The 27,642-nt window shown below is 39.2% G+C and overlaps 1 protein-coding gene across 1 annotated transcript in view; it reads right to left on the bottom strand.

Annotated features, from left to right (window-relative positions):
- Positions 1-3,971: 3,971 nt before the first annotated feature.
- RXFP2 (relaxin family peptide receptor 2) overlaps positions 3,972-27,642 on the bottom strand; it is a 55,832-nt gene continuing 32,161 nt past the window's right edge. The window contains exons 7-18 of the mRNA XM_045566826.1: positions 27,214-27,285; positions 25,302-25,373; positions 24,021-24,092; positions 21,217-21,288; positions 20,181-20,252; positions 18,536-18,607; positions 18,356-18,427; positions 15,832-15,903; positions 12,955-13,184; positions 11,923-12,333; positions 8,278-8,496; positions 3,972-4,332 (exon numbers count right to left, since the gene is read on the bottom strand). Coding sequence (XP_045422782.1) covers positions 4,073-4,332; positions 8,278-8,496; positions 11,923-12,333; positions 12,955-13,184; positions 15,832-15,903; positions 18,356-18,427; positions 18,536-18,607; positions 20,181-20,252; positions 21,217-21,288; positions 24,021-24,092; positions 25,302-25,373; positions 27,214-27,285 — 1,696 coding nt within the window. The 3' untranslated portion in view covers positions 3,972-4,072. The remainder of the gene's footprint in view (positions 4,333-8,277; positions 8,497-11,922; positions 12,334-12,954; positions 13,185-15,831; positions 15,904-18,355; positions 18,428-18,535; positions 18,608-20,180; positions 20,253-21,216; positions 21,289-24,020; positions 24,093-25,301; positions 25,374-27,213; positions 27,286-27,642) is intronic.

Below are 27,642 nucleotides of genomic sequence, written 5' to 3' on the forward strand. Positions count from 1 at the left end.
GAAATTAGATAGTTGGTCTGTGATCTGTAGTTACAACGATTGCATGTTAATCATCCTGATGTCTGCATTCCTAGATTTTGCTAGCAATAAGGCCACCTAATTTTTAAGTGGTAATTACTGTTGTACTTTTGTAAGCTGCCATGCTTTAGAAAAGTTTCATTGTCTGAGGTTTGTTCAGTATCCTTTCACACGGCCCTGGAACCCACCCCTGGAAGAAGTGGATTTCTGAACTTTGGTGTCCTTTGCATTAATTCTTCCTGAAAAGTGTATAATATCCCAGGGAAATTGAGAGTTGAATGATCCTTGCACTTGATGTAAATTTTTAGATGCTGAGCACTTGGACCTTCAGCATGTGGTTTTAAGGGGGATCCCACATCTGTTTTATGTGATATGATCATAAAGAAACTAGGTTATAGAGAAGAGAAGAGATTTAAAGGTATTTTTCTGAGGTCATGTAAGCAGTTGATGGTTGAACTGGAACTACAGCTCTAGCCCCCTGACTTTTGGCCCTGTAGTTCCTGTCCCTAAATGTGAGTTGCCTTTATAGCAGGGAAGGGTAAGGCTTTCATTACAAAGTCTTTACTGATGCAATCAGTCTAGCTCCATGAATTCAGAAAATCATTGAACTAGTAAACATGTTATTGAGTCCCAGGTGGTCCGGAAATAATTTATTCTTGTATCAAAAGTAGTTAAGAGCTTACAGTTCAAAATATTAATAATTATGAGTTCACTCAGAGCCTAGAGGTAAGAAGTGTCACCATGGGCTTCAGACAGCAGGAGATTCGAATTCCTGCATGTGCAATTTTGTAACTTGGCCTTGTTGCTCCTTATTTCTTCATTTGTAATTTATTTCTCCCATGTGGGGCGTGTGGGGAAATATCCAGAAGACTATTCTAGTGAAGTATATTGAGCAATAGGTTTCATCAGCTTACAGGGATTTAGGAAGTATTTCTCAAGGACTTTGAAGTCTTCTATTGAAAAGCCATTTAAAAGGAGAATAGTCTAATTTTATTTCACATTCCGGGTTCAGAAATGAACATTGCCATTATTAAATATACATCTTCCATCTTGCATAAACAGGATGTCAGAAAGCTGACATATAAACATATAAATATATAAACAGAGAAGTATAAAGAGATCTTTGTCATCACTCTCCCTTTCTTATTCACCAGAGTAAGGGAATTAAAAAATACACTTATCTTTAATTAATATTTTGTTTCTTGAGTAAAGTGGCCTACAGCATCTTTATATAAATATATGCCCATTTATGCTACACTGCAAAAACTTAAAAGAAATATGTCTCACATGTATTCCTTGTTTATTCTGGTAGATATAGTTCCACTAGGCCCCCTTGGAGCATTGATAAAATAATAGGTTAGTTATAATTCATGGTACTCTACTATTTCTCATTTCTATCATGTGCCTTCTCTGGATCTCTGCATTGCTTGCTAACCTTAGGATGGTAAAGCATAGTAAAGAATCACCTGGGGTGAGATAAATTCTTAAAAATGTAGCATGAGCAGATCTGTAGCAAATCACCAAATTATTTGCACCAGAGTCATCCTTAAGAGCTAAACACTGGCATGATGGGTCTGCTTTTGTGGCTTCATGATGCTATGGAGACCAGGTAAATGGAGCTGTGGAACTGGGGTACACGGTAGAGTGTGGCAGGTGATACTGCTACCTGTGACTTAAGCTCCAGTATCTGTAATTTCACCTACAGCGCCTGACCATAAAAAGGCTATTTCAGTGACTGCAATGGACATAAGCTATTTTGATAAAGAAAAGAAATGAGGCTCAAGGATGAAATAAAGCTATGTAAACAAACTTAACTATGTCTAACACAGATTAAACACATACCCTCTGCACATCTGTCTGAGGCTCCATATTGACTTTTTAGTGTACCTTTCCTTATCCCCTTCAAGACATGATATTGGTCATATACAGATGCATAGTTAGGACATGGAGCAGGTGACTGGCCCTGGCCCTCTTCTACTCAGAGATGGCGCAGTCTATGGCCTCTTAAATTCTAGAGTGATATTTAATTGATGGTTTATATTGTCATGGAAAACGGTTCATGATCACAGGTGGTATTTTCATGACCATATACAATAGAAATACTGAGTTTAGAAAAGAGGTTCACCCTAACACAAAAAATCTCACTCAATCCAGGTAAAAAACTATTATTTACTAAAATCATACACATTTCTAATGGTTTTCTATCTGGACATCAGTACAGAATAAGATTGTACATAAGTAAGCTGCTGGATTTCAACTTTACACTATTTGTTGGCATGTTGCTGACCAATATATATAGCTTCCATCTCTCCATGTAGCCACCGTCTTCCCTGAAGCACCTGACCTTGTGCTTCTCATGCCCACTGCTCACCAGCAGCAGAGTGGACATTCACAAACAACAGTTCCTGTTTGTGCTGAAATTGAAGTACCCCAAGCTCAAGGTCTATCCCTTATTTATGCTCCTGATGCTACTGGCAAAGAACTTTTGATAAAATGTCAGTGAATCTAGAAAAAAAGTTGGGAAGCAATTCATCATATTGAGGAGATAAAATGGACAAAAGTTTGAAGCCATAAGGAAAAGGGCAGCCTAGTCAGTGGGTAGGAACATTATTCTCAGAATCCTAATGAAAAGATTTTACTTCTGTAGGAAATATCTTACTTGATTAAAATGAAGGAACTCGTGTTATGTATGTAGTCAACAGTAAGTAATAACAAGTGAATTACCAGCATGGCTGTGACCCTTAGACTCTGAGTTTCTTTCTCTCCTGGAAGCTATGAGATAAAGGGCATGCCTGCCATTTAATGTGAAACAGTGGATGATAAGCTGGCTTCTGTCAACTGCTTATATTTTGTCTCATTAAAGGAACTTGCAGTGAAGTGAACAGCAAAGAAATTAAGTTACTGCCTCATGCTGTGGCAAAAAGGGAAGAAAAAGAAAAATGTTAGATGTGTCTTGTGAGCTGAAATGCTGTTTTTCCCAGCTATATTCTTTATCAGGAGAAACGTGCTTAACAGTCAATAAACCCTACCCATGGTCTTTGGTAAGCTTAAATAATATATGGACAAATGCAAAATATAATTTTATTTACCTGATTCTTTTTTCATGTATAAACTTTCAGTATTAAAAATGTCTAGGACTTCACAAGTATTTTTCATTTTCAAAAAACAAATCCAAACTTACTTGCTTTTTTGTTAAAAATAATGGGAACTTATTTGAGTAAGCAAATGGTTCCAAATCAAACCATGATTCCTGAATTCCCTTTAATACCCCTTATCTGTGTCTTCTACGAAAGCAGAACTTGCAGTCATAGGGTTACGGCTCTGAAAAAATTATACTTAAAAAATGTTAAAGTATATTAAAGTACAGTTTTGATAGTGGAGGTGCCCAATTTTCCTTTGTGCCCTGGGAAACCTTAAGAAAAATATCTGAAGATCTCAGCTCTTCTGACATTAAATAAAACGCAAAAAGGTGAATGGCACTAGGCTCATCAGTGTGCCTCTGTGGTCATATGTTAGACCTGGCAACCTTGTATGAAGTTTTGTTTTCAAAGTGGCAACTCCACCAGCCTTCATAGGGTAGGACTTGGAGTGGCTGAACATCTCAGAAATCCTTTACCATCAATTCAGCAAGATGCTGATGGTTTTATTTGATATTGCAAAAGGAAAGAGATGTTAGATTTATGTTATTATGGCCACACTGGAATAAGATGTCGTGAATGTTTTTCCTTTATGGACAGTGCAACTTGATGTGAAAGCAGACCACGCGGTGCCAACCTGTGGGCATCCACTGGTGGGTTGATCGTGTTGGCTAGCTAGAGACCGACTGCATCTCAGCCCACTATACATGGATTCACTTGTGCATTTCAGGCATGTAAGGGGGAGTAGAAGAACACTGGTGCAGTACTCAGCACAGTTGGTAAAGTCATTCTGTGGTGCTCTCTGTGCAGAAAGGTTTGCTGTTGGTGAAGACGAAAAAGCATTGCAGATGTCATCTTCCAAAAGCTGTCCCTTGTTTTAGGTAGTCCATCGAAAGTCCAGAGATCCAAAGCTATTACTAGGAAACTGGTTTCATTATACTGTCCCCCAGGGTTATTTTGTTCAAAACTCCAAGTTTAAGTGAAGAGGAGTCATCTGTCCACACAATGGATATAGATAAGCTTTTTTTTTTAATTGTGAAAATCGATTTCCTCCGATGTTTGTGCAGGAGTTGTTTCAACTTGTCCTTAAAAAAGCTTGTTGTAAGAGTGTAGAGGATTGGATTCAAAGCACTGTTTACTGGAAGAAAAAATATCACTATCCAGGAAGTGATTGTGCCTGGAGAAGGAAACAAAATGGGGGAAAAAAAGTTGAAGTTTTAAATAGACATAAAATGCAAACAACTCAGTTATTTATGAGAGTATATTTACATTTTCCCTCAGCTTATTGAAAATCTCTCTGTTGCAAGGGCACAGGAGCTACGAATTTAAAGTCCTATCACTAAAATTTTCTGAGTTTCAGTAACTAATTTGTAGGTTGTTGTGAGACCAAGTAAGAGCAAATATGTGATAACATTTTCTTAAAGTATAAATTGCTATACAATGTATTTTTCTTGTTTTTGTTGCCTTTCTTTATAAAAAATAAGAAAATGAGAAAATAATTCTTAAACAATAAAACAGGCTTCAGTAAACTTCTGGTCCAGGAGCCAGCTCTGACCTTGGTCTTAACTCCACCCAGTCCGCAAGGCTTAGTGGCCTGTCCTGGCGTATCTTCCATCCTGTTATCCCAGGAAAAGGGTTGAGGAGCAAAGAAGAGTGCATCCTCCAAACTTGCTGAAATCCTCTTGTGTGAAGCCTTACAAATGCTAATATTTGGGGAAATAGGCTACAAAAAGTTCTTCTTGAGGAGAAATTTGGAATATGTCCTTCCCAAGTGTATTATTTGTTGGTTAAAATGAAATGTATTTTCCTCCTTTAAACACAGCCCGCTCACAGCTGTGGTCAGATAAGTCTCAGCTGGGTGAACATGGGCGAGTCACTTATGATCCCTAGATCTCACCTGCCCTCTCTGAAGAAGGGACTGGTGATAACTCGCTCACTGAATTAAGGGGCTGGGCCAGAATGGGCTCTGCAGACCCTCCTTTCAGCACTGAGACCTGTTCTCAAACCCCACCCCATCATGTGCCTCCACCCATATCTTCACAACTTCAAAGATCTCCTGAAGAGCTGGAGAGACAGGCCAATGATGCTTTCTCTCACTACCCTTTGTCCCCTCTCCAGCCTGTAATTTTCTTATCCTTTAACCACTGTTATGTTGTCCTCTTGACCCTCACTGTGTCTTTCTTTTCCATCTCTTCTCTGACTGCGTATCTGACCTTCCGTCCTCTCTTTCCTCCTTTCCTTCATCCCTCCCAGATCCTTTTCTATAACTGTCTTCCTCTTTTCCTGACCTCTTCTCTTTCTTGTTCTTATTTTTTTTTAACTGAAAAGAATATGGAAAGGAAAAAAATCTATATTTTATCCCATATTTAGACTTGTTAAGTAGTTTTATATTATTTGTCCTTAATTTTTAAAAACTCAGATAATCTGAAGAGTTAATGATTGAAGAAAGGCAAAGTAAGTTGCTTTTTGTCTGTTGTGTCCCCAAAGGGAATTGTGATCATTAATCCCACCCATCCTCATAGAAAACAGTGCCTAACAGCTCCTGCCTTCAACTGGGCCAAGACGAATAGGCTGCATAAGGCCCATATATCAGTTCCACTCTGAAGGGGATGTCCCGTTCAGTCTCAGAGAGACCCTCTAATGTGACATGGGAGGGCTAAAGCTGGCCTGTGTTTTGGGTAACCCCATGTACTATCAGTGACATGGCATGACCATGACCAGTAGACCCAGGGTTCTTGGAGGGTGAGGACAGGGTGGATTTAGGTCAGTGAATGCAGCATTTCCTACAACATCAAGAGAGGACTCTGTCAAGTGTGATAAAGACTTTTCTCCTAGGTCCACCAAAGTGGTCTAACCTCAAAGTATTGAACTATAAATGTAAAGAAAGACTGGTGCATGGCCCAATACTATTTCCACAAAACATTTTTTCCTGTTCTAGTTCCCCTTATTGAGGTATTTATTAAGCTTATCGTGATCTGAAAGTGTCTTAGCGTCTCTAAGGGTGACGATGACTTCTGCTGCTATCAGACACCCTTGATCACCAGACATCTCCTAATTCTAAATCAGAGAGTGTTACAGGCTGAATCATATCTGCTCAAATTCATATGTTGAAGTTCTGATCCCCAGTACCTCAGGGCATCACTGCATTTGTAGACAGGGCCTTGAAAGAGGTGATTAAGCTAAAATGAAGTCATTAGGGTGGTCCCTATTCCAATCTGACTGGTGTCCTTATGAGAAGAGGAAATTTGGATGCAGGAAGAAGCACCAGGGATGCACACACAGAGGAAAGGCCACGTGAGGACATAAAAGGCTACCAATGCAGAAAGAAAAAGACTCAAGGAATTAACAGACTCACAGAATATTCTCACTGGAAGAACTTTGACAGACCATCTAGAAATAGCCTCAGTGAAATGAGGTGAGGTGACCTCCGTAAGCTCCCTCAATGAGTCAGTGGCTGGGTCGGGAGAGGAACTTGGGACTCCCGCTCACCCAGTGCCGAGCCCTTCTTCCACCACACGAGGCTGCCTCCCCTCACACCCAGGAGACGCAATGGCGCAGGGCGGGGAAGCAGGTGTGGACACAGGAGTGGGGGAGGCTGATGCGACAGACCACCCCCATTCTACCACTCTTGGACCAGCTCAGCTACTCTAATTAGAAAGCATTTATTACATAACACTATATGAAAGGTACTGTGGAAAATGCAAAGAGGAGTAAGACGTGATGCCCCTCCTGAAGTTTATAATCTGAAGGGAGCAGGAGATGCATTCAAACTAATGCCTCTGTGAGGAGTCCACACGAGGCTAATGAGTGAGGAGCAAACGAAATGCCTTGGACATTTAAGCACCTGGTTTGGATGGAAGTGGGGTGAAGAGAGGTCAGGAGAGGCCCCGTGTAAGAGGGAGTATTTGGGTTGAGCCTTGAGGGATGACAAAGGGTGTTCAGTAGGCTGGGATCTCAGAGGTTGAACCTATAATCCAGATGGAGCAAAGGCTCCCTCTTCAGCAAAGGCTGATGTCTTGTCATAAAAGTGAAGGAAAAAAGCCCAGTCATTCTAATGGGCCCAGATCACAGAATGTACGAGGGTGGGGTGGGGATAAAAAAAAAATTAAAATGCTAATCCAGCATTTGGACTTTATTCCACGAGCAAGGAAGGCTAATGGGCATTTTAGTCCCATTGAATGTGAGATGTTAGGATGTAAAAATTGAGACAACCAGGTAGCAGTAATAGATTGGAGACTATTCCTCAAGTGAACATCTGTGACCATTAGTATTTAATTCACTCTGCTCTTCGTGTACTACGAGCTCTTCCTGAATGATCACCCACAAATCCTTACAACTTCTGCTCTCATCACCCAGCAAAGCCTCCCTAGTATTCAGCCCCTTTCTCCGTTCTGATTTTCGCTTCCGCATCTTAGATGGCCTGAGGGATGTCAATGCCTTGTTGTGGAGATGAAAATGATAGATTAAGGGGATGCTGTGAATGTTGTGTGGCATTTTGTAGCAAGGCATCTGACAAGGCCTCACGACCTTGTGCACAAGCCAGAGGGACATAAGTTGTTACAGCTGTTTGTCATTTGTGCATTGATCTTCATTCATCACTCGTTCATAAGGGCTTTTGATGTGTCAGGCACCTCTACGGAACATCCAGCACTCCACAGAGCCCAGTGTGACCTTTCATGGCTAGGACCATGGAATAGACTGGTGGTTCTAACCACCACGTCAGAACCACAATAAGAGCTTTTGCAAAACACCCTGTATATAGGCCTTAGCACCTAGAGACTAAATCCAGAGACCTGGGGGGAGCCTGGGCATGCATACCTTGATTTTTTGTGGATAGTCCTGGTTAAGAACCACTATTTAGCTCCGGTAGAAGCAGGATACTCAGACCTGGTTTCTCTCTAGCTCTTGTTTTTTATTATTCCTGGCTGGATCGCACCATTACCCAGTTTCTATTTTAGAATATTGATCGTAAAACGCTGGAGGAAATAATAACTGTTTGTATTGAAGCCATAGGTATTCATGGAGAATTTACCATGTATGAGGCACTGTCCTAGATTCTGGCCTTGGCAAAACAAATGCGTAAGAAGGCACAATGTTCTTGGCAAAGGTAGAAGAGACTGACCTGGTATTTCCACTCGGAAGAGAGAAAGGATTTTAATTACAAATACAGGAATCCAGCAGATGGCATCAGAGAACACTATAAAAAAGAAACGATTTGCAACGGCCACCTCTCTTCCAATGTGATTCCTCACTTCTGCCGTCTGCAAGGCGGTTTTTTGAATGGAACAGAACATAGTAATATAGGAAAACACAATGATGAGAAAAGCCAGCAAGTTGACACCTGTTGGGAAAAGCACACCTCTTAACATCTCAGGTGTATAAGTCAACAATAAAAACATTGTGGCACAGGTTGAGTATCCCTTATCTGGTATGTCTGAAACCAGAAGTGTTTCGGATTTTGGAATATTTGCATATACAAAATGAGATATCTTGGGAATGGAACCTACATCTAAACACAAAATTCATTATGAATGAAGGTTATTTTGAATAATGTTTTTAATAATTTTTTGCATGAAACAAAGTTTGTGTACATGGAACCATCAGAAGGCAAAGGCATCAGTTGTAGAATTTTCCGCTTGTGGCTTCACATCGGTGCTCAAAAAGTTCCAGATTTGGATTGCTTTGAATTTTGGATTTTCAAATTAGGAATGCTCAACCTGTACTTAGATGCTAAATATGGTGTTTCTTACACTGACACTTTGAAGAAGCATTTTTTTATATAAACCCAGTGGTGTTCAGCTAAAACCCCAAGTTCAAGGAAACTAAGGGAATTGGGCTTGGCAGATTAAAAAGAGATTTCAACTACATAAACTCCTTATGAAGAATTGCAGATCTAAAATTCAGATCTTTACATATCATGAAGTAAACTCTAGCTTTTTTAAAGCATGAAAAAGTCTTTTTATTTTTAGCTCTCCACAAATTCAAACCTTAAAGTTTCCTGCAATCATATGCACGTCTCAAAAAAAAAAAATACAACCCCATTTCCTCATCTTATAAATATGAATAAGATAACCTTAGAATTTATCATGAGCATAATTGCCTCAGAAACATTATTCCTCATGGCTTTTGGTCTTAAGTAAGAATAATACATATAACAAAAATGCATTTCTATTTATTTTTCTTCAGGTTTCTCACAGTAATTTAAACTACTGTGGTTCAGAACCCTTTAGACTCATTTTAGAAAAGAAAAAAGAAAAAAGTTTAAATTTCAACTATATGACTCACTCTTCGCAGGCCAATATATTTACAAGATTCTCGCTTAATGTCAGTACCCCCTTTAATGCTGGCTTCTTAGTCACTTGGTTTGCTTTATTGTTGCTGTAATAAAAGTCCTAAGAATGACCATCTCATTCCTCATGGTGAACATAAAATTTGCATATATTTTCAAAGTTGCTTTAAACATGCCAATCTGAACCTAGACTGTATGTAAGATTGATAAGTTCTAGGGGAAAATACTTTAAATCAAGGTGATCTGTTATTTTTATCCAAAGCATTCATATTCCCTGGAATCTCACTATAAAGCCATATAGTAAAATTTTATAAAGCTAGTTTGTCTTAGGCCTCTTGTCAGAAAGTTTAGTTAAGCATAAAATAAAATCACTCTGTTAGAAGATGCTTCTCTGGCCTAAATTCTAAAAACAGACGTATAGAAAGGATCAAAGTGTATGTTCTAACTGCACTACAGGAATTAAGATGTTAACAATAGAGGAAACTGGGCAATGTGTATATCGAAACTTGTACTATTCTTGCAACTTTTCTCTAAAACTAAAACCATTCTCAAATTAAAAATCAGTTTAAAAATTGTATATTCTCATATTCTTCAAATAGGAGAAAAATGTATTTTATCTAGAGCTCTAAGACTTCTTTCACATGCAAATAGATGACAATGATGGTGTGAGAAAGAGTGTGTGTGTGTGTGTGTGTGTGTGTGTGTGTGTGTGTGTGTATTACTCTCTGTCTATCTGGAATACATCACAGGCTCATGGCCCCTTTGGGCTGACCTCCATGGCTTCACTGTAAGATCCACCGCACTGAGCATCTTTAGCCCTTCTCGCCCGGTTCTCTGGCTCTGGGCCTCTGAATGCACTATGTCTTTCCTGGATCACAGCCCTCACCCTACCCTCCTCTGTCTTCATTTGGCCAATGCCTCCTCATCCTTTTGGGCCTCAGTTTAGATTAATATCATTTGGGAAGCCTTCCCTGGGCCTCAGATCTGGGCCTCCTAGAACATTCTGTCCTCTTCCATCATGGCATTTATCAGCCGGTGCTGTAAGGACGTGTTGACTCGTCTGCCTCCTCTCCATGGTCTGTAAGGTCTGTGAGGGCTGGATCTGTTGTATTTCCAGAGCTCAACAGAGTGCACAGCCTATAGTAGGTGCTGAATAAATCCCTGTTGAATCAATGAATGTAATGCTGTGTGTGTGTGTGTGTGTGTGTGTGTGTGTTGGGGGGTGTCTCTGTTAAGTGCACCTATGCTAGGAGCAGTGAGGAAATGAGTCATGAAGAAACATAAAAAGCAGCCTACAATATCCTGGGAGTGACATATCTATGAACTAAGAGCTACCAAACAGGATAGTGAGTGAGGAGTATTATTAAAATGGTGCAGATAAAATGTTTCGTTTTTCAGAGGAGGAGGAGAAGGAGTAGAAGAAGAAAAACTGGCAACAATGGTGAGGACCGTTTCATGATGAGTTTGAAGTAATTTAATCTTGACCTTGATAGTAGTAGGGAGCCATTGAGAGTCTCTGAGCAGAGGTGTAGACAGTCCTTTTGATACTCAGGAAGATTATAACAGCCGTAGTGAACAGATAAAGGAGAGGAGGACGAAGGCCCCAGAGGTCAAAAAACTGGTAAGGGCTAAAGTAATAATTCAGGGTTGAGGTAGGAAGGTTTTAAACTAAGGCAACAGTAGTGGGTAGAGACTGGGAGGAGGACAGGCAAATTCTGATGAAAACCATATTATGAAAAAGAAAGAACAAGAGAGCTTGTTGACTGCCTGGATGAGAAGAGATGGGAAGGGGAGTCAAAACGGTGATACTGCCCTAGTTAAAGAGAGCACATGGAAATGGCCTTAATTATAAGCAGGAGTGATGCATATTAGAAAATAGAAAACTATTTATTAATTTTAAAGGACTAAATTGTTATTCATTTGTAAGAGAATGTAGGGTCTTTTCTAAAAATAAATAGGAGGAATTAAGAAAACTGAAAAAGAAAGAGTTTTTATGAAACATCTTTACCTTGCTGACTTAAGAGCTACATTGAACAAAGACAATAAATCTTCCTGGTATTTCCATTCAGATATCTCCTGCTAGTACGTTTCCAGACCTTTGAAATTATTTCTTTAACTCATAACTAGATTGTCAAAAAAAAAATGAGTTCAAATAACTTTGTACGGTTACAGGACTAGGCACTGAACTAGAATTCCTCCAGCCAATAGTCAATGCATACAAACATGAAATCAAAGGATTTTACGGATAATAAAAAGGTCACCCAGAGATCCTGACAGTATGTCTTTGTTTTCCACATTAAATCTCTATAATAAAAAATTTAATAAAAACTTCAAAAAACACAATAGCAAGAACTTTTCCTTAAAAAGGACACGGTCTTGACTATATTAGTTTCTGAAATGGACAAATCCACCTTTGCTGTAATTTATGGTATTTCTATCAAGATTATGATTTTCCAGGAAATGAAAAATATAATTTACCTAGGAAAATTCCAAGGGAATACCCTTTGCCTCCAATATCTTCTGTTTGGTCATAATAAAGTGGGAAACATACTCCATTTTTCCCATAAAAGTTTCCAAAATAATCCTCATTCCAAAATGGAATTACAGCTATTAAAAATCCCACCATCCAGATGCAAATGAGGATGACGGAGGTCTGCCGTTTCCCAGGCCGGATGTTACTGAAGGGGAAGACAATGACCAGGAACTTTTCCAAAGTCAAGTAGGTCAGCAACAGGACAGAGACTTCGGCGGATAGCATGGCCAGGAACCCCATGAGGCGGCACTGCAAACTCTCCATCCACAGCAAGGCATACTTCTGATACTGTCCTCGGTATTTTATGTCAAAAAAGCCAACAAAGAACAAGTAAACACCCATCAGGCAGTCAGCACCTGTGGAAGAATCGATAGGTGTATGTTGTTAGTTTCCAGCATCTTGGTTTCAGGTTTCTAAGTCTATTTCTAGCATTTTAGTTTTCTGATTAGGTCTAGTTCCTTCACTCTGTATTAGATGAACTAATGTAAACATGTACTAGACTCAATACCAATGGACTTCAAAATCTGTACTATTTCTAAAGTTCCACACTATGTCTTTGTTTTATGGTTTAAAAAATAAGGGACAAGAAGTTTTCAGGGTGGGGGGAGGCTATTTTTAAACAGTAAACATGTTATTTGCACAATTAATATAGATTATTATCTGGGCTTGAGAAGCATAGGTGTTATTGTGATTGAAATTAGACAAGCTTAGTTTTAGAACCCACAGAACTTTCTCCAGAATTAATCACTTGACTCATCAGCTCGTTACCCATTTCTAAGACATAACCCCCAAGAACAAGTCACTGTAAGATCGTAGTACAGCCTAAAACAGAGCCACAAAAGGCCAGCACATTTATATTTAGGAAAAAAAATTGCCCAGTATATATAATTTATATTAAATGCCATTTGTTGAAAGCATATCTACATATGCTTTCACAGAAGATATCCTAAATCTATTTATATAGAAAACATACTTACAACAAAGGAGTTTGATGGACATAGTGTGAGTTGTATTTTCAGCTTTAATGAAAGATCTCATGCCAATGACAAAAAGATTTCCAAAGCAGGTAATGAAAGCTATAACCCAGACAAATATTCTGAGGATATTGTTAGCCAAGAGGTCCTCAAATGAAGAAATGCCGTCAGTCAAGGGCATACAAATTCGGACGTGGGGAACATAGGAGCAGTATCGAAAGTTTTTGAAATAACTAAAGTCAAAGGGAAAAAAGAGTCACTTTACAGCAGTGATACAGAAACTACTGTTGCAGTCCCCTGAGGGCTGCAACTCTATGCTAGGTATGCAACTTTGCTAGGGTTGTTTATTTTTGTTTAGTAGTGTTTACATAATTAGAGAGTTCTTCATTACATATTAGGCAGTGTCCTTTTCAAGATGAAGAACCTAAAGGACACAGAAAGGCAGTGGCTTGGCTGAGGAGCATTGGGGAGGACATGAAAGTTTGAAATCTCAGGGGCTATATTTTTTTTCCGGTCATATGGGATTATTCTGCAGGGGATTATAAAAAGTAGATTATCATTGTTCAATTGATCTCCAAAACAGCCAGGGGCTTGGGTTTGGGATATAAACAACCTACTGTAGTTCACCTAAAACATTGCAGTCTCATCCTGAGATTTAAACCCTGGGTCTGCTCACTTTAACTCTTCCCTGGCAGTGGCAGGAAGGGAGGGGCTCCGAGGGTCTCACTGGAGCTGAGAGAAGCAGCAGCCACCTTAAACATGAATTTCTTACCAGGGTGTGGAAGGACTTAAACAATTTCTAGGGGAATATATAGGTTTGTTTGTAGTCAATGTAGTTATGATCTGGGCACAGGGAAATCCTGAAGTTGTTGGAGATGGCAAGGTCATTTAGTTTACGGCCATCCCAGAAACCAGTGCATTCAGAATTGTCTCTCATAAAACTAATTCTATTCTCATTCTTTTACTACCTCTTTCAGTTCATTTCTCTGCTTTTTTCTCTCAGTCTAATCCATTTTTTGGGGGTCTGGTCCCAATTCAGTTTCTAGACCAGCAAGTTAAATGAAGCTTTACTTTGCCGCAGGCTCAAGGCATCGTGTCACACAGGGACCCCTGGCTGCCCAAGCCACCTCGCCTCCTGCCCTGTATCCCTTGCTCGACCCAGATACGCTGGCCACCTTCTAATCCTTAGGCAAGCCAGGCCCCTGCCCTTCATCTAGCTTTGCTTTTGCTTTTCCCTCTGGGAAGGTTCTCCACCCATATTGCCAGGGCTGCCCTTCCCTCCATTCAGATCTGCTCAAATGTCTGTCACGTCACTCTGACTTCCATCTAAACCACCTACGTTCTCCTTCCATCATCATCTTGCTTGACTTGTCTCTGCAGCACTTGTTTACTTTTTGCTTGTGTATACATTTACTCTCTGGATCCTAAAGCTTAGTGGAAACTCCATGGGACAGACATTCTCTCTCTTGCTCATCACTGTGTCTCCAGCCTCTGGAACAGTGCCTGGCACATGGTAGGGATTCAACAAATACTTCTTGGATTGGCAAATGGATGCTGAATAATTAAGTGCTGGGTGTGTCAGGGAGAGAAATAGGAGGCAATCCCTGTCCTCAAGTAGCATACAGTCTGGCTTCCTAATATCTAGCATCCAATTAAAGGAACTTGACTTCTAACTCCCTTGTTTTCTTCTCCTTCCCTGGAGTCCCTGGTACACACTTGGTTTGACCTTTTGGTTCCTTCAGGATTCCATTATTTCCTCTGTCTTCAGATAGAGCCACCAAGGGTCTCTCAGTGGTTTGACCTCCCTCCCACTGTGGCCACACCACTGGTTGTAGGGTGGAAGGGACAGGGGAGAGAAGGTGGAGGTGTTCCAGTAAGTGAAGGGCAAGGAGGATGAAAGAAGAATAAGCAGGTCATTTAGGAGGAAAGTAACTCAGCTAAAGTGTTTTCTGTTCATCGTGGGCACTTCCTGACCTTGACCTGATGTCTACATTTAAAACAGCAGCTTCTCTATCAACCTCTAAAAAGGTTGAATTTCTCTACTCTAAGAAGACCTCAAATTCTTTTTGGAACAAGGAAATGATAGGCCCATTAAATATTTATCTAATGGTGCCCCAGAAAAATAAATTAACAAAATCATGTGGCTATGCATCAAACACGTGTCTTTTAGTAATCACACCTACTGCACAGACATAAAGAAAATGTTCTCCCAAAAGGGCACCTTCATATCAATCATGTCATTCACTTGCTGCACCCAACTTGTAGTCTTACATTGAATCCTTCCTATTTTTGTGGATAAGAATGGTTAATTTGGGAAATCATGAATACATAGATTATACAGTTGATAAAGAAATGATCATGTTATAAACACATATTAACACAACTTACACAAGTGCACTTTAGCCAAATATATTAAAGTGACTTATCAAAAACTATTATAAAGATTAGTTACCTCCATTTTGTAGTGCACTTAGTAACAGTAACAACACCTGGAATTTATATAGCATCTTTCTTCCTAAGGGCTCAAATCTTAGTGTAGCCGACTGCTCATCATGTGAAGTGAATTAATGTTTCCAGGTCTCCTGAGTACCATTTAGCCAGTGACTTCATCTTGTGTAATATGTGGCATTCTGGTACCCTGATCTCTTATTGGGCCTCAATTGGATAAACAGCATGTTTCCAGAGAGAAGGGTCATTCATGTCGGCACATCATAATATTGAACTCTATTTGAACAGGGACCAAAGGTGACAAAATTAAAAAGCTCTCAATAAAAACTTTTGTTGCATATAAACACATTGCAGTGATACGTTAGACAGTTTACATGAGAACATTTGAAACATTTCACCATGCTTCCTTCTCCATTCTTTATGCATACATACATGTGAGAAAGATTCTTCATGGGTTGAAACATTTGTGTGTTTATATATGGAATCTCTATCCTTTCCAGGTCTCTGGAAAATAGGCACAATAGGTTTAATGTTTTTAAGAATAAATATTTTAATAATTGCATTCTTTTTCATAGCTGAAATATAATGCTTCAAGATCTTATGTTACCAGTTCAAATTAGGATGAAAATTTTATAGTACACTATCTGAGAAAGTTGCCATTTCTATTTCTGCTTCCTGTGAGTTGGAGCTGACTTTGTCACTTCATCTGCAAAACTACATTCTAATAGAACATGTTCATTCATTTCTGTGATTTTGAAATGGCAGTGGTGATTTGTGTGATTATGAAATTAGCTCTGTTGTTTGATTTTTTAAACAATGCCATGATAGTTAAAGGGTTTCATTCAGGAGCTGATACTTCCAATCTGAGAGCATCAGTGAAGTGAGTTTTGTGAGAACCTGGATGGATTATTTATTTATTTATTTATTGAGACAGGGTCTTGCTCTGTTGCCCGGGTTAGGATGCAGTGGCGTCATCAGAGCTCACTGCAATCTCAAAATCCTGGGCTTATGTGATCCTCTTGCCCCAGTCTCTTGAGTAACTGGGTCTACAGGAGCAAGCCATTACTTTCGGCTAAGTTTTCTATTTTTTGTAGAGACTGGAGTCTTGCTATTGCCCACGGTGGTATTGAATACCTGGCCTCAAGCTATCCTCCCTCCTTGGCTTCCCAAAGTGCTAGGATTACAGGCATAAACCACTGCTCCTGACAGAGAATCTGGGATTTAAAGATAGGCATTTCTTTCTGGCCTATGTGTCTATGGGGCCGGAAACCATGGAGGTAGCCAGAGGTGCTCTAATTCAGGACAGTTGTTTTCTAAGACACCAGTGGAAGGCATAATTAATTACTTTAATTCCTCCTGGCCCATAAAAATGGCCTCAAAAGGCTCCATTGATCACTTCTATATTCTTAGTTTACCCGGAAGCTTTTACAAATATGGATACTTTGAAGACCTCTTTAAGATGGTGTGAATTAAGAGCTTCCGTGTTCTCAGGCAGCAGATGGAGAGAGCACAATCTAAAAAGACAGAAGCCTTTTGTTTTTAATGTTTATCTGGAAAGATGTCTGAATCTCACTTGGTTTCTTTTTGGCTAATCTGAAAAAGGGTTTATCAACATGGTTCTGAGTTTTCCTTTGACCAGTGAGTCTTGTTTTCAGAAGTCAGAAATGAAACTTGGGGGAGCTATTATTATATTGCTGAATCATCGCATGGCCCCTCTAGCAGGAAACTCTAAGTCCTTTTTAAAAGGTTTTTTTCCCTCTGTTTTCTTTTGCTCCCTAGCATTATCCCTGCTACATTACAGTTTTAGCTTTACATAGATTGTGTGATTATTTGATCACTCCTCTATAGATTCCGAAAGAGCAGAGGCCACTCTATCCCAATCATGCATAAGTAGGTGACCAGTTAATGTTTGTGAAACAAATGTGTAAATGAATCTTAGAGAAAAAGCAATGAGATCATAAAGAAAGGAACAAAACAAAGAAAAGTATGGAGTAAATAGTTACTGCTTTGACTTTCAGAAAAATATTATGTGGTGACTGGATCTTTTGGTTTTCAGAAATGCAGTCTGTGGTGAGTGAAGGGAAGAATCATGTCGTCCACATCCTGAATTCTGGTGTTCTATTTAAAAACAATGAGTTATTAGTATTTTGGGTTTCTTAATATTCTAGTTTCTTGAGAGCAGGGACCAAGTCTTTTACATCAGTGGATGCTCATAATATCTGTTGACACAGTACCTAAATCTTGTATTAATTTCCAATAGAAAACTAGCAAGAATAAAAAGTGATATTAAGGATTGGTCTTTAGAATTAAATGAAGAAATTCTTTAGGTTGAAATCTGGTAATGTAATATGTTCTGTGTTAAAAACAAACAAACATATTTAGCCAACAATAGCCATCCATGGGAAAGGAACCATGAAGCTCAAAGGATAAGTAGCAGAATTCTTGACATCATTGAGACATAATATGGTTGACATTTAAAAATACTATGCAACATTGATTGTCTGAATGTTCACATTTGTGGGATAGTTTTTTTCTTTACTTCTTGTAAAATAAAAAGCATGTACTGTAGGCCAATATCAAATAGATTCTTATAAGAAAGGGAAAAGGAAAAGGCAGGCAAGTATTACATAATTTGTTTTTACCAATCTTTTAGGAACAAAATTATTGCAAATTTAATTCTTTGTGAAAACTATAGGATGAGATTTTGCTATATGAATCCAGCTTTCAAGAAGGAGCTATATGTATCTGCAAACACAGAAATGGCCTTTGCATATTGAATGGTAAAAAAATGAGACATATTTGTCATTTGGTAGGTACTTGATAGTAACAGTGATATTCGTTAACAGTCTGAGAAAGCATGCTCCTGTGTGTGAAAGACTCATTTAAAAATAAATGTGTCTCTAAATAAAGTACTACCACTAAAATTATAATAGCATAATTATAATATTTCACTTACAGAGACTGAAGTTGTTTAAGACTTTCAAACTGGTTCTTGTGGAGATACAAAAGAGGATTGGATGACAGGTTCCTTTTTTTTACCATTAGAAGGAAGGGGAAAAAAGCACGAGGGTGTTATTATTTTGGAAGCTCAAGGTGTTGCTATTTAAATCTGATTATAGTGAGCAGAAGAACTTACAGCTTTTGTAGAAGATTCAGATCTTTAAACAGGTGGGGTGGTAGCTCCATTATCATATTGCTAGACAGATCCCTGTTGATGACAGTGAAAATTCAAAGCAATTACATTGGAAATAAATGACATAGTTATTGCTCCTCACTAATATCATCATCCCATTTGATGTAACAGAAAATATGAATCCTTTAACCAACCTGATAACTTGTTACGCAACAAGGCCATGTGTCAGCCAAATGGGTATGCTTTCCATCACTTATGGACATGGGACATCCTGGTCATCCAGTTCCTGTCTGGAATTTCCTCTCACCCCTCTCCAACGCATTCTCAACCGGGCTTTAGTATTTACTTCGATTAGTTTCCTCTGTTTTAGGTACTCTTTGTACAACTTCTACCACTTATGCTTCTGTGATTCCTGCTTGCTTTATATACATGATCTCTTGTTTATCCAACTAAACTTTCTGAGGTCCAGTCTTATGTCTTGTATCTATTTTGCACTCCAGCTAAGATAGTGTTGGCCACTTAGTATCTTCTCAGACACTCTTGAATGGACAAGTTCACACATTTTTAATATATCCTAATATAGGGCTATTTTTGTAGAAGAGAATGAGGGTTTAATATGCTCTTGTATATCCTAGGCTGCTCCCCCACCTCTGCCTGTAACTCAAGTCCATGTTCATACTCCAGAGTCTGACCAGGAATGCCTCTGAGAGGAATTCTCTTCTGAGCGAGCTGCCTTTAAGTTTTTGACCTAAAATGACAATATTTTTGGGAGTAATGCAGTGCCTTGCACATACTAGGCACTTAATAAATAAATATTTTTGGATGTGATTTATGGTGCTCATTAATTAGATTGAATCATCTTAATTGTTCATGAACTATTTTTTAGATTACTCTTACTGAGTTATTTATCCAATCCTTTCTGGATTTCAAAAGAAGGTATAAAGAATGGAGGAGAGGTTAAATAAGAAATGAATTTCCATTTTGAGGCCTCAATCAGGAGGGTGAGCTCTCGACCCTAATCACCACTGTTTGTCATGTAACACACTTTTAACTTTCAATGATATGCAATTTTATGGGGAGCAATGGATTAATAGGAAGACAAATGCTTTTTAAAAGGCTTCCATTTACAAAACATGTATTTGAACAGAAAAAATTCCATGAACTCTCTGAATATTTTTCAACGAGCCTAATCCTCATTCCAGACATTTGTATTCATTTCACTTGCTATAGATGTCATAATTTATCAAGGGTTAATAAGCATCTTTGTCCTTTTGTTCAGTTATAACTAGTTTTATTTCAGCCAGTCAGTTATTCACTCAGCAAGCATTTATTGACAATTAACTATACTCAAGTCATTAGAGAGAAACGATCCCTGCATTTAAGAAGCTATGGAAAACTCATTTACTCCCAAACACACACATATATGAAATCTCCCAAAGGAAATAGAGAAACTAGGGTAGGCCAGATCCATATCTGATTTGAATGTGCTTTAGACCTTAGGATAATGTTGATTTTCTTAACTTTTTTTTAGTATCCAATAGTCTACAGGATTTTGATTGCTACTAGTGGAAAAGCAGTCTCACTAGTCCTTTAAATTTATAATGTTAGAAGAAGCAATCATATTTTCCTAGTAGACGATGCTACTTACAGTTCTCCTAAATTTTTTAATGAAGAAAATGTCTTCTCTGGAACAAAATCAATTTGATTTCTAGGCAGAAACCTGTAAGACATGGCGAGAATCAGCACGTGGGTTTGCGTCTGCTGTAGTAACCAGTTCTTATTGGGAGACGCCATTGACGGCCACTGATTGAGTGTAATGTAATAAGCCTTCGTTGAAGTCTCCAAGGGAGGCGTCTTTCATCTTTCGGTGTGGAACCTAAGGCAGGAGTTTCTCACCAAGGACAACCCCAGGTTCTCTCCAGGAAGTGCTGTCATGAGCAATTTGAGATGCTGAGTGTGATCTGTAAAGCTACACTGGGTTTGGATTCTGATTATTTTAGAACACATCTCTTTCTAATTTTCCTTTTTCAGTTCTTTTTTCCAATCACTCATCCAATCAACAAACATGGCTAAGTGCTTACTAAATGTGGAAAGCTATAATTACAACAAAACCAAAACACTTGTTTTGAAGCGTACCAGGGCAAATGTCCCGATTTACTGATCCATCTGCCTTCCCGCCCCCCAATAAAATCATAATCATAGTCAGCAATCACAGTCACCAGTCAGAATCTTTGGCCAATCAGAATACATTAGATGTTTTCTCCTTTAGCACGAAATTATAATTTTTTTTTTTTTAGGGAGAGAGACATCCAGTGATAAGAGTCATTAGCAGTAACAGCTAATCATCGTAGAGCTAACCATTTTCACATATATTATTTCATTTCATTGGTGACCATGGGGTTAGGAAACTGGAACTTTCAGGTACCAGTGCAGCTGAGAAGGTCATAGACTGATGACTCCCTTTAAAAACAAGGACAGCGGCTGGAGTGCTAAATGGTGGGCAACTTAAGGCTCAGCCCCAACATCAAAATCAATAAATCAATGTGTGCATTTCTGGTATTGCAGTTTCAGACCAATGCTGTAAACAAAACACTACTTTAAAATTTTTTGTCAATGTTTTCTTTTAATTTTCATATCTACTGGGTTTCCACTCATTTATTTATTGAAGTCCATTGTATACTTACAGCACTGTGAGTGAATCACAGGACAGAAATGTGGAATTCGTAAGATGTTTTATCCGGTTGCCTTCCAAATCCCTGAAAGTCATGGAGGAAAAATATTTTTAATATTTTTAGTATTTTTGTACAAATCGTATGTTTAGACACAGGGCTGGGGAACCTCCAGCCTCAAGGCCGCATGTGGCCCTCCAGATCTCCGAGTACAGCCCCCCGACTGAATCCAAACTCTACTGTAAAATTTGGATTCACTCAAAAGTCTGCACTCAAGGATCCAGAAGGCCACACGTGGCCCCAAATTTTAGAGATATTTTTTGTTCATATAACAGTTCTGAACTGTGTTCTCACATTTAGTAAGCTAGTGTCTTGCTGTGCTGAACACCATGCTATTAATTATAACATTTCCCAACCCACCATAAACTCCCATCTATTGGGCTTTAACAGTGGCAGGTGCTGTTCTGAATGCATCACACAGCACTCCTGCAAGGTTGGCATCATTGGCCCCATTTAACATAAGAGGAGTCAGAGGCTCTTGGAGATTCACTTCTGGTCACACAGCTAGTCAGTGATAGGATTGACCTAACCCAGATCAGTCAGAATCTAAAGCCTAGAAAGTTAACTACTGTATCCATGGACTCACTGATCATTATATTCTCACATTCTCCCCAGCATCTGGTAGATATTTGTGCCTCTGTTTTGCTGTAAGAGAAACTGAGGCCAATGTCATCTTGCATATACTGAACGCCGGAGTCAGGATGTGAATCCCATTCTGCGTGATGCCAAAATGCGCCTCAAGGATGCTAATGCCAAGTGTGCTCAGTCTGGCAGGGAACAGGGATGCAGCCTAAGTGCCATGTGGAACTTGTTAGAAATGCAGATTCTTGCCCCAGACCTACTGAATCAGAGACTCCAGGACTGAGGTCCAACCATCTGCGTCTAAGCAGGTCCTGCTGTTGTTTATGACGCATGCTGACACTGGGGAAGTATGAGTGGGGACATTTCATTCTGCCAGGTGATTCCTTTGGACAGGGGCATCCCACGTACTTGAGCAACAACCTGAAGAACACTCTGACATTCCCACTCTGAGTAGTGTGGGGGAATAAGAAAAAGCCAACTTTTCTGCCAAGTCTCCTAATTTCTCTTTATAGTCAGCTTCCTACAATCTTCCCCAAATATTTTTCTGCTTCTGAATTTTTCTCATGGGTCACACTAAAATCTCTAATCCCTTTGTCATTTTCTTTTAAATCCTATTTTAAAGCCATCTTGGAAATTCTTATAGGAACTCTATATTTTTTCACTCAATATACTCTGATTAAAAATAATAAACACTATCCTTTCTTACACGTCCAAATATTGTTAAATAGAATAGAAAATATATTTCTCATGTGTTCACAAGTATGACACTTTGGAGTTGTGAGAGCAACTGTCCCACTCGATAGCAAGTGAGGGAAGAAGAGAAGCCTCCCCAGGGCGGTTTTCTCCTGCCTTTAAACCTACAGTGAAAATGAGAATTCCTCACCTCCTCCTTGTTGTTGATGCGAATTTTGGGGAGGGGGAGCAGGCTGGGGCCCTGATATTTTCCTGCTCTCTTTACTATTTCCTGTTGGTTTTCCACTGTGTGTGTGTGTGTATGTGTGTGTGTGTGTGTAGTTGTTTAGTTTCTGAGTATTTTATTTTCACCTATTCTTAACAAGTTTTATTCTCATTGTTTTCAGTTCATTATTTCCATTTTTAATAGTGGCACACTCACATGGGACTTTATTGCTTTAAAAGCCCTTTGATAACAGACAGATATATAAATAAATACATAACAATAAAAAATACATAACAATAAAATAAACACAACACTCTAATAGTGTTGTAAGAAGAAATTTTGAAGTTGGTTCAGAGAGAATCAAAAACTATATTACCTTGTGGATATAGAGTTCTCCGATTTGACCATGAGAAGAGTTCTAAGGATGGTACAAACAGCATTTTCACAAGGTAGGAAATCAATGGCCTTGACAGCCCTGGGTGCTGCAGGAGACCATGGTGTATGTGACAGAATAGTGGGTAGTGGTGGTGAAGTCATGGGGTAACTTAAATGAATGTTTTAGACCAGTATTGGTTAAAACCTAACAGGGAGTGGAAATGGTTTAGCATATCCAGCTAACAAAGGTTTATTGATCATCTATCATGTGCTGGTCATCGTCCTAATGCTGGAGTAGCAAATCATATCATCGGTTTCTGCCCTCCCAGAACTTATGTAAGTATGTGAGAGACAAGCAGATAACCCAATGATTATATGATGATACTGCCCCGAGACAGGTGTGAGGTGTAGGAACTGGGCGGCATGGTAGAGTCCTGATGCAAAGGGAGGACAAAGGCAGCTGCTGAAATGGGTTGGTGTGTCAGGAACAGCTTTCTAAAGGTGATGTTTACGTTGACTTTTGAAGGAAATGTTGGGGTTAGCCAAGAGAATAAGGGAGCAAGATTTTCAAGTTCAAGGAACAGTATATGCTTAGGGACTTGATTGTAGGAACAGTAGTTTTACACATCTGGAAGAAAGGGGTGTGTGGAGGAGGGGCAGGGAAAGAGACTACATGGGATAAGGGACAGAAAATGAGGTCTTGGGTGCTCAAGGGGAAAGACTAAACTTTATCCCCACACCTTTGGGAACCCTCACAGGATTTTTAAACCAGGGAAATAATATGATCAGATTTTGGTTTTGGTGAGAAACCCTAGATGGACTTTTTAGATAATGTTGTATTAACTCTGTGGCTAGTTTCCCTGATCTGGGCAAATAACAAATGAAATCCTACATGAATACTCACATCCAGTTGAGTTGAGGCATTTGGGTACACATCTGCTTGGGAAGGGCCTCTAGGTAGTTGTTAACCATAGACCTTTACAAAAAGAAAATATTATTAGAAACAAAATTATGTGCCACTTTAAGGACAGTATTTTTATTATTCTACAGTTTATTAACTTGCATGCTAAAATCAATACATCAGGATGAAGAATTTATATTAGTACATAACTACTTCTTCCAAATGGTCTTTAAATATGTGTATGGCAAGGATTAGGAAACAGATGTCAAAGAATCTATGAATGCATAAATATGATACATATCCTAGTAATAAATGTATATAGTTTTTTTTTTATTTTTTATTTCTGCATATTATGGGGGTACAAATGTTTAGGTGATGTATGTTGCCCTTGCCCCCCACCCCAGTCAGAGCTTCAATTTTATGAGATGAAGCAAAAGCATATATTGAGTAATAATTTTTAGGTTCATGGTAATTTTCCTTGTAAACTTCACATATGTAATCATTTCCAGTGCCGTACATCCAAAGTTTCATCACTTCTTATGAGAGCCATTAATTATCTATAAAATTAAAGGGCCAAGTGTTGTATGAAAGGAGAGAAGGTTAAAATTAAAGGGCCTCATTGGAAACTGCATTAAATCTAAGTAGTGATGGCAGGGGTTGGGGTAGGGAATTTAGGGACAGAAAACAACTCATGAGCATGTTAAGTTGCATGATTAATTTATGATATTGTGGTCCCTTCTGACAAATGGAAAAATAATGATGCTATGTGAACAGCTATAAAGGAACACAATAATCCCCTACTGATAAATCATTCCAGTGTATTAATAAACGGTGAAAATATAATTGCAAGAATAGCTCTCTTGGTAGGACAAAGATTTTGGAATTTTCCATGACTCTTCCTGGGCAAGGGCACATTTTCCTTTGTTAAAAAATGGAGTTGGAACTGACCTCCTGGGAGATTCTAAAATGTAGTTAGGATATAAAAATGAATACTATCTTTGGTAAACCTCTGCAAATAAAAACATGACTCAGGACTAAAGGAAATTAAAAGGGATCAAAAAAATATCAACTAGTAGGCTTAAAATATACATTATAATTTGATTGGCTGTTCCCTTTGAATCATGGCCAGAAAGTGGCAATAGTAACTGGCTGGAAATACAGGAGAGGTTTTGACTAATAAAAAGCAAAATGGGCTTGATTTTTTTTAAAGCTCTTTTTGTAAGCTAGTATTAGATGTCATTGTAATTTATAGACAGATGTATTGAAAGGTGGATGAATACTTACAGGAAAAACAAGGAATTTAATCCAGTAAACAACCGCTGGGAAATTCTGGTTATTGAATTGTCATCTAGAATTCTGACAAAACATTTCAAAGAACATCCCACTGTTAGAGATATTTGTCAAATAAAACCAGGAAAAAATAAAAGGCCCATGGCAATCCTGCCTCCCCACAATGACTGGGGCTTTGTGTCCTTCCACATGTGGCTCAGGTGTCTCTTCCCTGGGAGATTTTCCTTCATCCTGTAGTTAGAGCAACTCTTTCCTCCAAATTGCTGCAACTCCATCACAGCACTTATTGAATTGGGTTCTGATTGTTCACTTTCCACCTCCCACTGGTGTTAAAGACCACAATTATAATCCTTTACATCTGAGTACCTGGGTCCAGCACCAGTGGCACATACGGAATGAATATGGGCTCTGTACATGCTCTGGCCTACTGATTAACCACATGAAGAATGGATGAAAATAAAATTCTTAGGGAATCATAAGTGGTTCTTTGGTCTCACGGTGCTTTAATGATGTATTCAATAAAGTCTGCACAAATGAATGAATTGCTGTCAAACCATTCATAAAGAGCTTTGCAGGTGAAAGACTGAAAATATTTGTAAATTCAAGCCGTTGTTTTTAACTATCAATATATTTTGGTAGAAGAAATTAGACTAAGGAGAAATATTGTTGCAATCCTTACAACCTCCCTCTTAAAAAGGAATTATAATTCACAGATGAGAAAAAAGAGACCCAGAGAGATTAAGCATGGGGCCAGGCACACACAGGGTCTGGAGGAAGCCAAGCCTTGGCCTTTTCCCCCAGACCAGGCCAACTTGCAGAAAATGGGCAAACAACACAGAGAACCTTCTAACCACCCTTTGCTTATTTTTCTAATGAAAGCACAGACGTCTGATATGAGACTCCTTGCAATGGAGTGCAAGGAGTGCACTGGTGGCTCAGCCTGGGAAGTGGTGAAATGCCATGAGCTACCATATTGCTAGACTTTGTTCTGATGCTCTGGAAATCAGAACAAATCCTGAACTTGCTTCCTCTGTAGGTCAGTGGTTTTCAATGGAGGGCAGTTTTTCCTCCCAGGGGACATTTGGCAATGTCTGGAGACATTTTTGGTTGTCACAAGTCTTGGGGAAGGAGATAGACTATTGGCTTCTATTGGGTAGAGGCCAAAGATGGTGCCAAACATCTATAATGCACAGGACATAGTCTCCCCCACCCCCGGCCCTCCGCCCGAGTCAAGAATTATGTGAGCCCAAATGCCAGTGTTCTGAGATTGAAGAAACCGGCCCTTTGTGAACACTGGACGGAGGGACGGCTTAGCAAGCCTACTGCTGGGCTCAGAAGGCCACTTGGAAAAGCACGACCAGCTTCCTTTCCACACAACTACCACTTGATGTGGCACTGTCTGAATTGCTTGGGTAAAGTGCTCCAGATTATGTGACAATCAGAAAAATAAGTATACTAGGCTGGGCACGGTGGCTCATGCCTGTAATCCTAGCACTCTGGGAGGCTGAGGCGGGTGAATCCTTTGAGCTCAGGAGTTCAAGACCAGCCTGAGCAAGAACGAAACCCTGTCTCTACTAAAAAATATAGAAAGAAATTAGCTGGACAACTAAAAATATATATAGAAAAAATTAGCCGGGCATGGTGATGCATGCCTGTTGTCCCAGCTACTCAGGAAGCTGAGGCAGAAGGATTGCTTGAGCCCAGGAGTTTAAGGTTGCTGTGAGCTACGCTGATGCCGCAGCACTCTAGCCCGGGCAACAGAGTTGAGACTCTGTCTCAGAAAAAAAAGAAAAGAAAAATAAGTATACTAAACAAGATACATCAATAAGTGGAAGCTATATGAGCACTGTTGTACATCATTAAGACTATGATCCTTTATGGGGGAAATAAAAGCTAGAATACTTACAGCCAAGTTAGCTGATGTAAGTCTTGGAATACTCCAGGTCTGAGAGTCGTAATGCAGTTGTGGTTGAGATATCTACAAAAAGCATGGGAGAGTTAATTAGGCAAACGCAATGCTCCATTTTCATCACATATAATTAGAATATAAGCCACTGATGATGATTATAAAGTATGGACATCTGCTCGTGAAGGCGCTCTGATGGATAAACAGAGAAATCAAGGGAGGGCCAGGAGGTACAGATAGCCACAAGTCCAGTGTGTGCAACACTAGGCCCAGGGTAAGGGAAGTGGCCAAACATAATGTTTTGGGATATTACATTGTATTAGAGGATAAGAGTATAATGACTCACTCTGTGGAGTAATTTTTGCTTTTGTCCTTTTTGATCATATCCTTAGTAAACTCAAAAGGCTAATATATTGTGGAAGTGATCCA

This window comes from Lemur catta, chromosome 13 (genome assembly GCF_020740605.2).
Source record: "Lemur catta isolate mLemCat1 chromosome 13, mLemCat1.pri, whole genome shotgun sequence".
NCBI lineage: Eukaryota > Metazoa > Chordata > Mammalia > Primates > Lemuridae > Lemur > Lemur catta.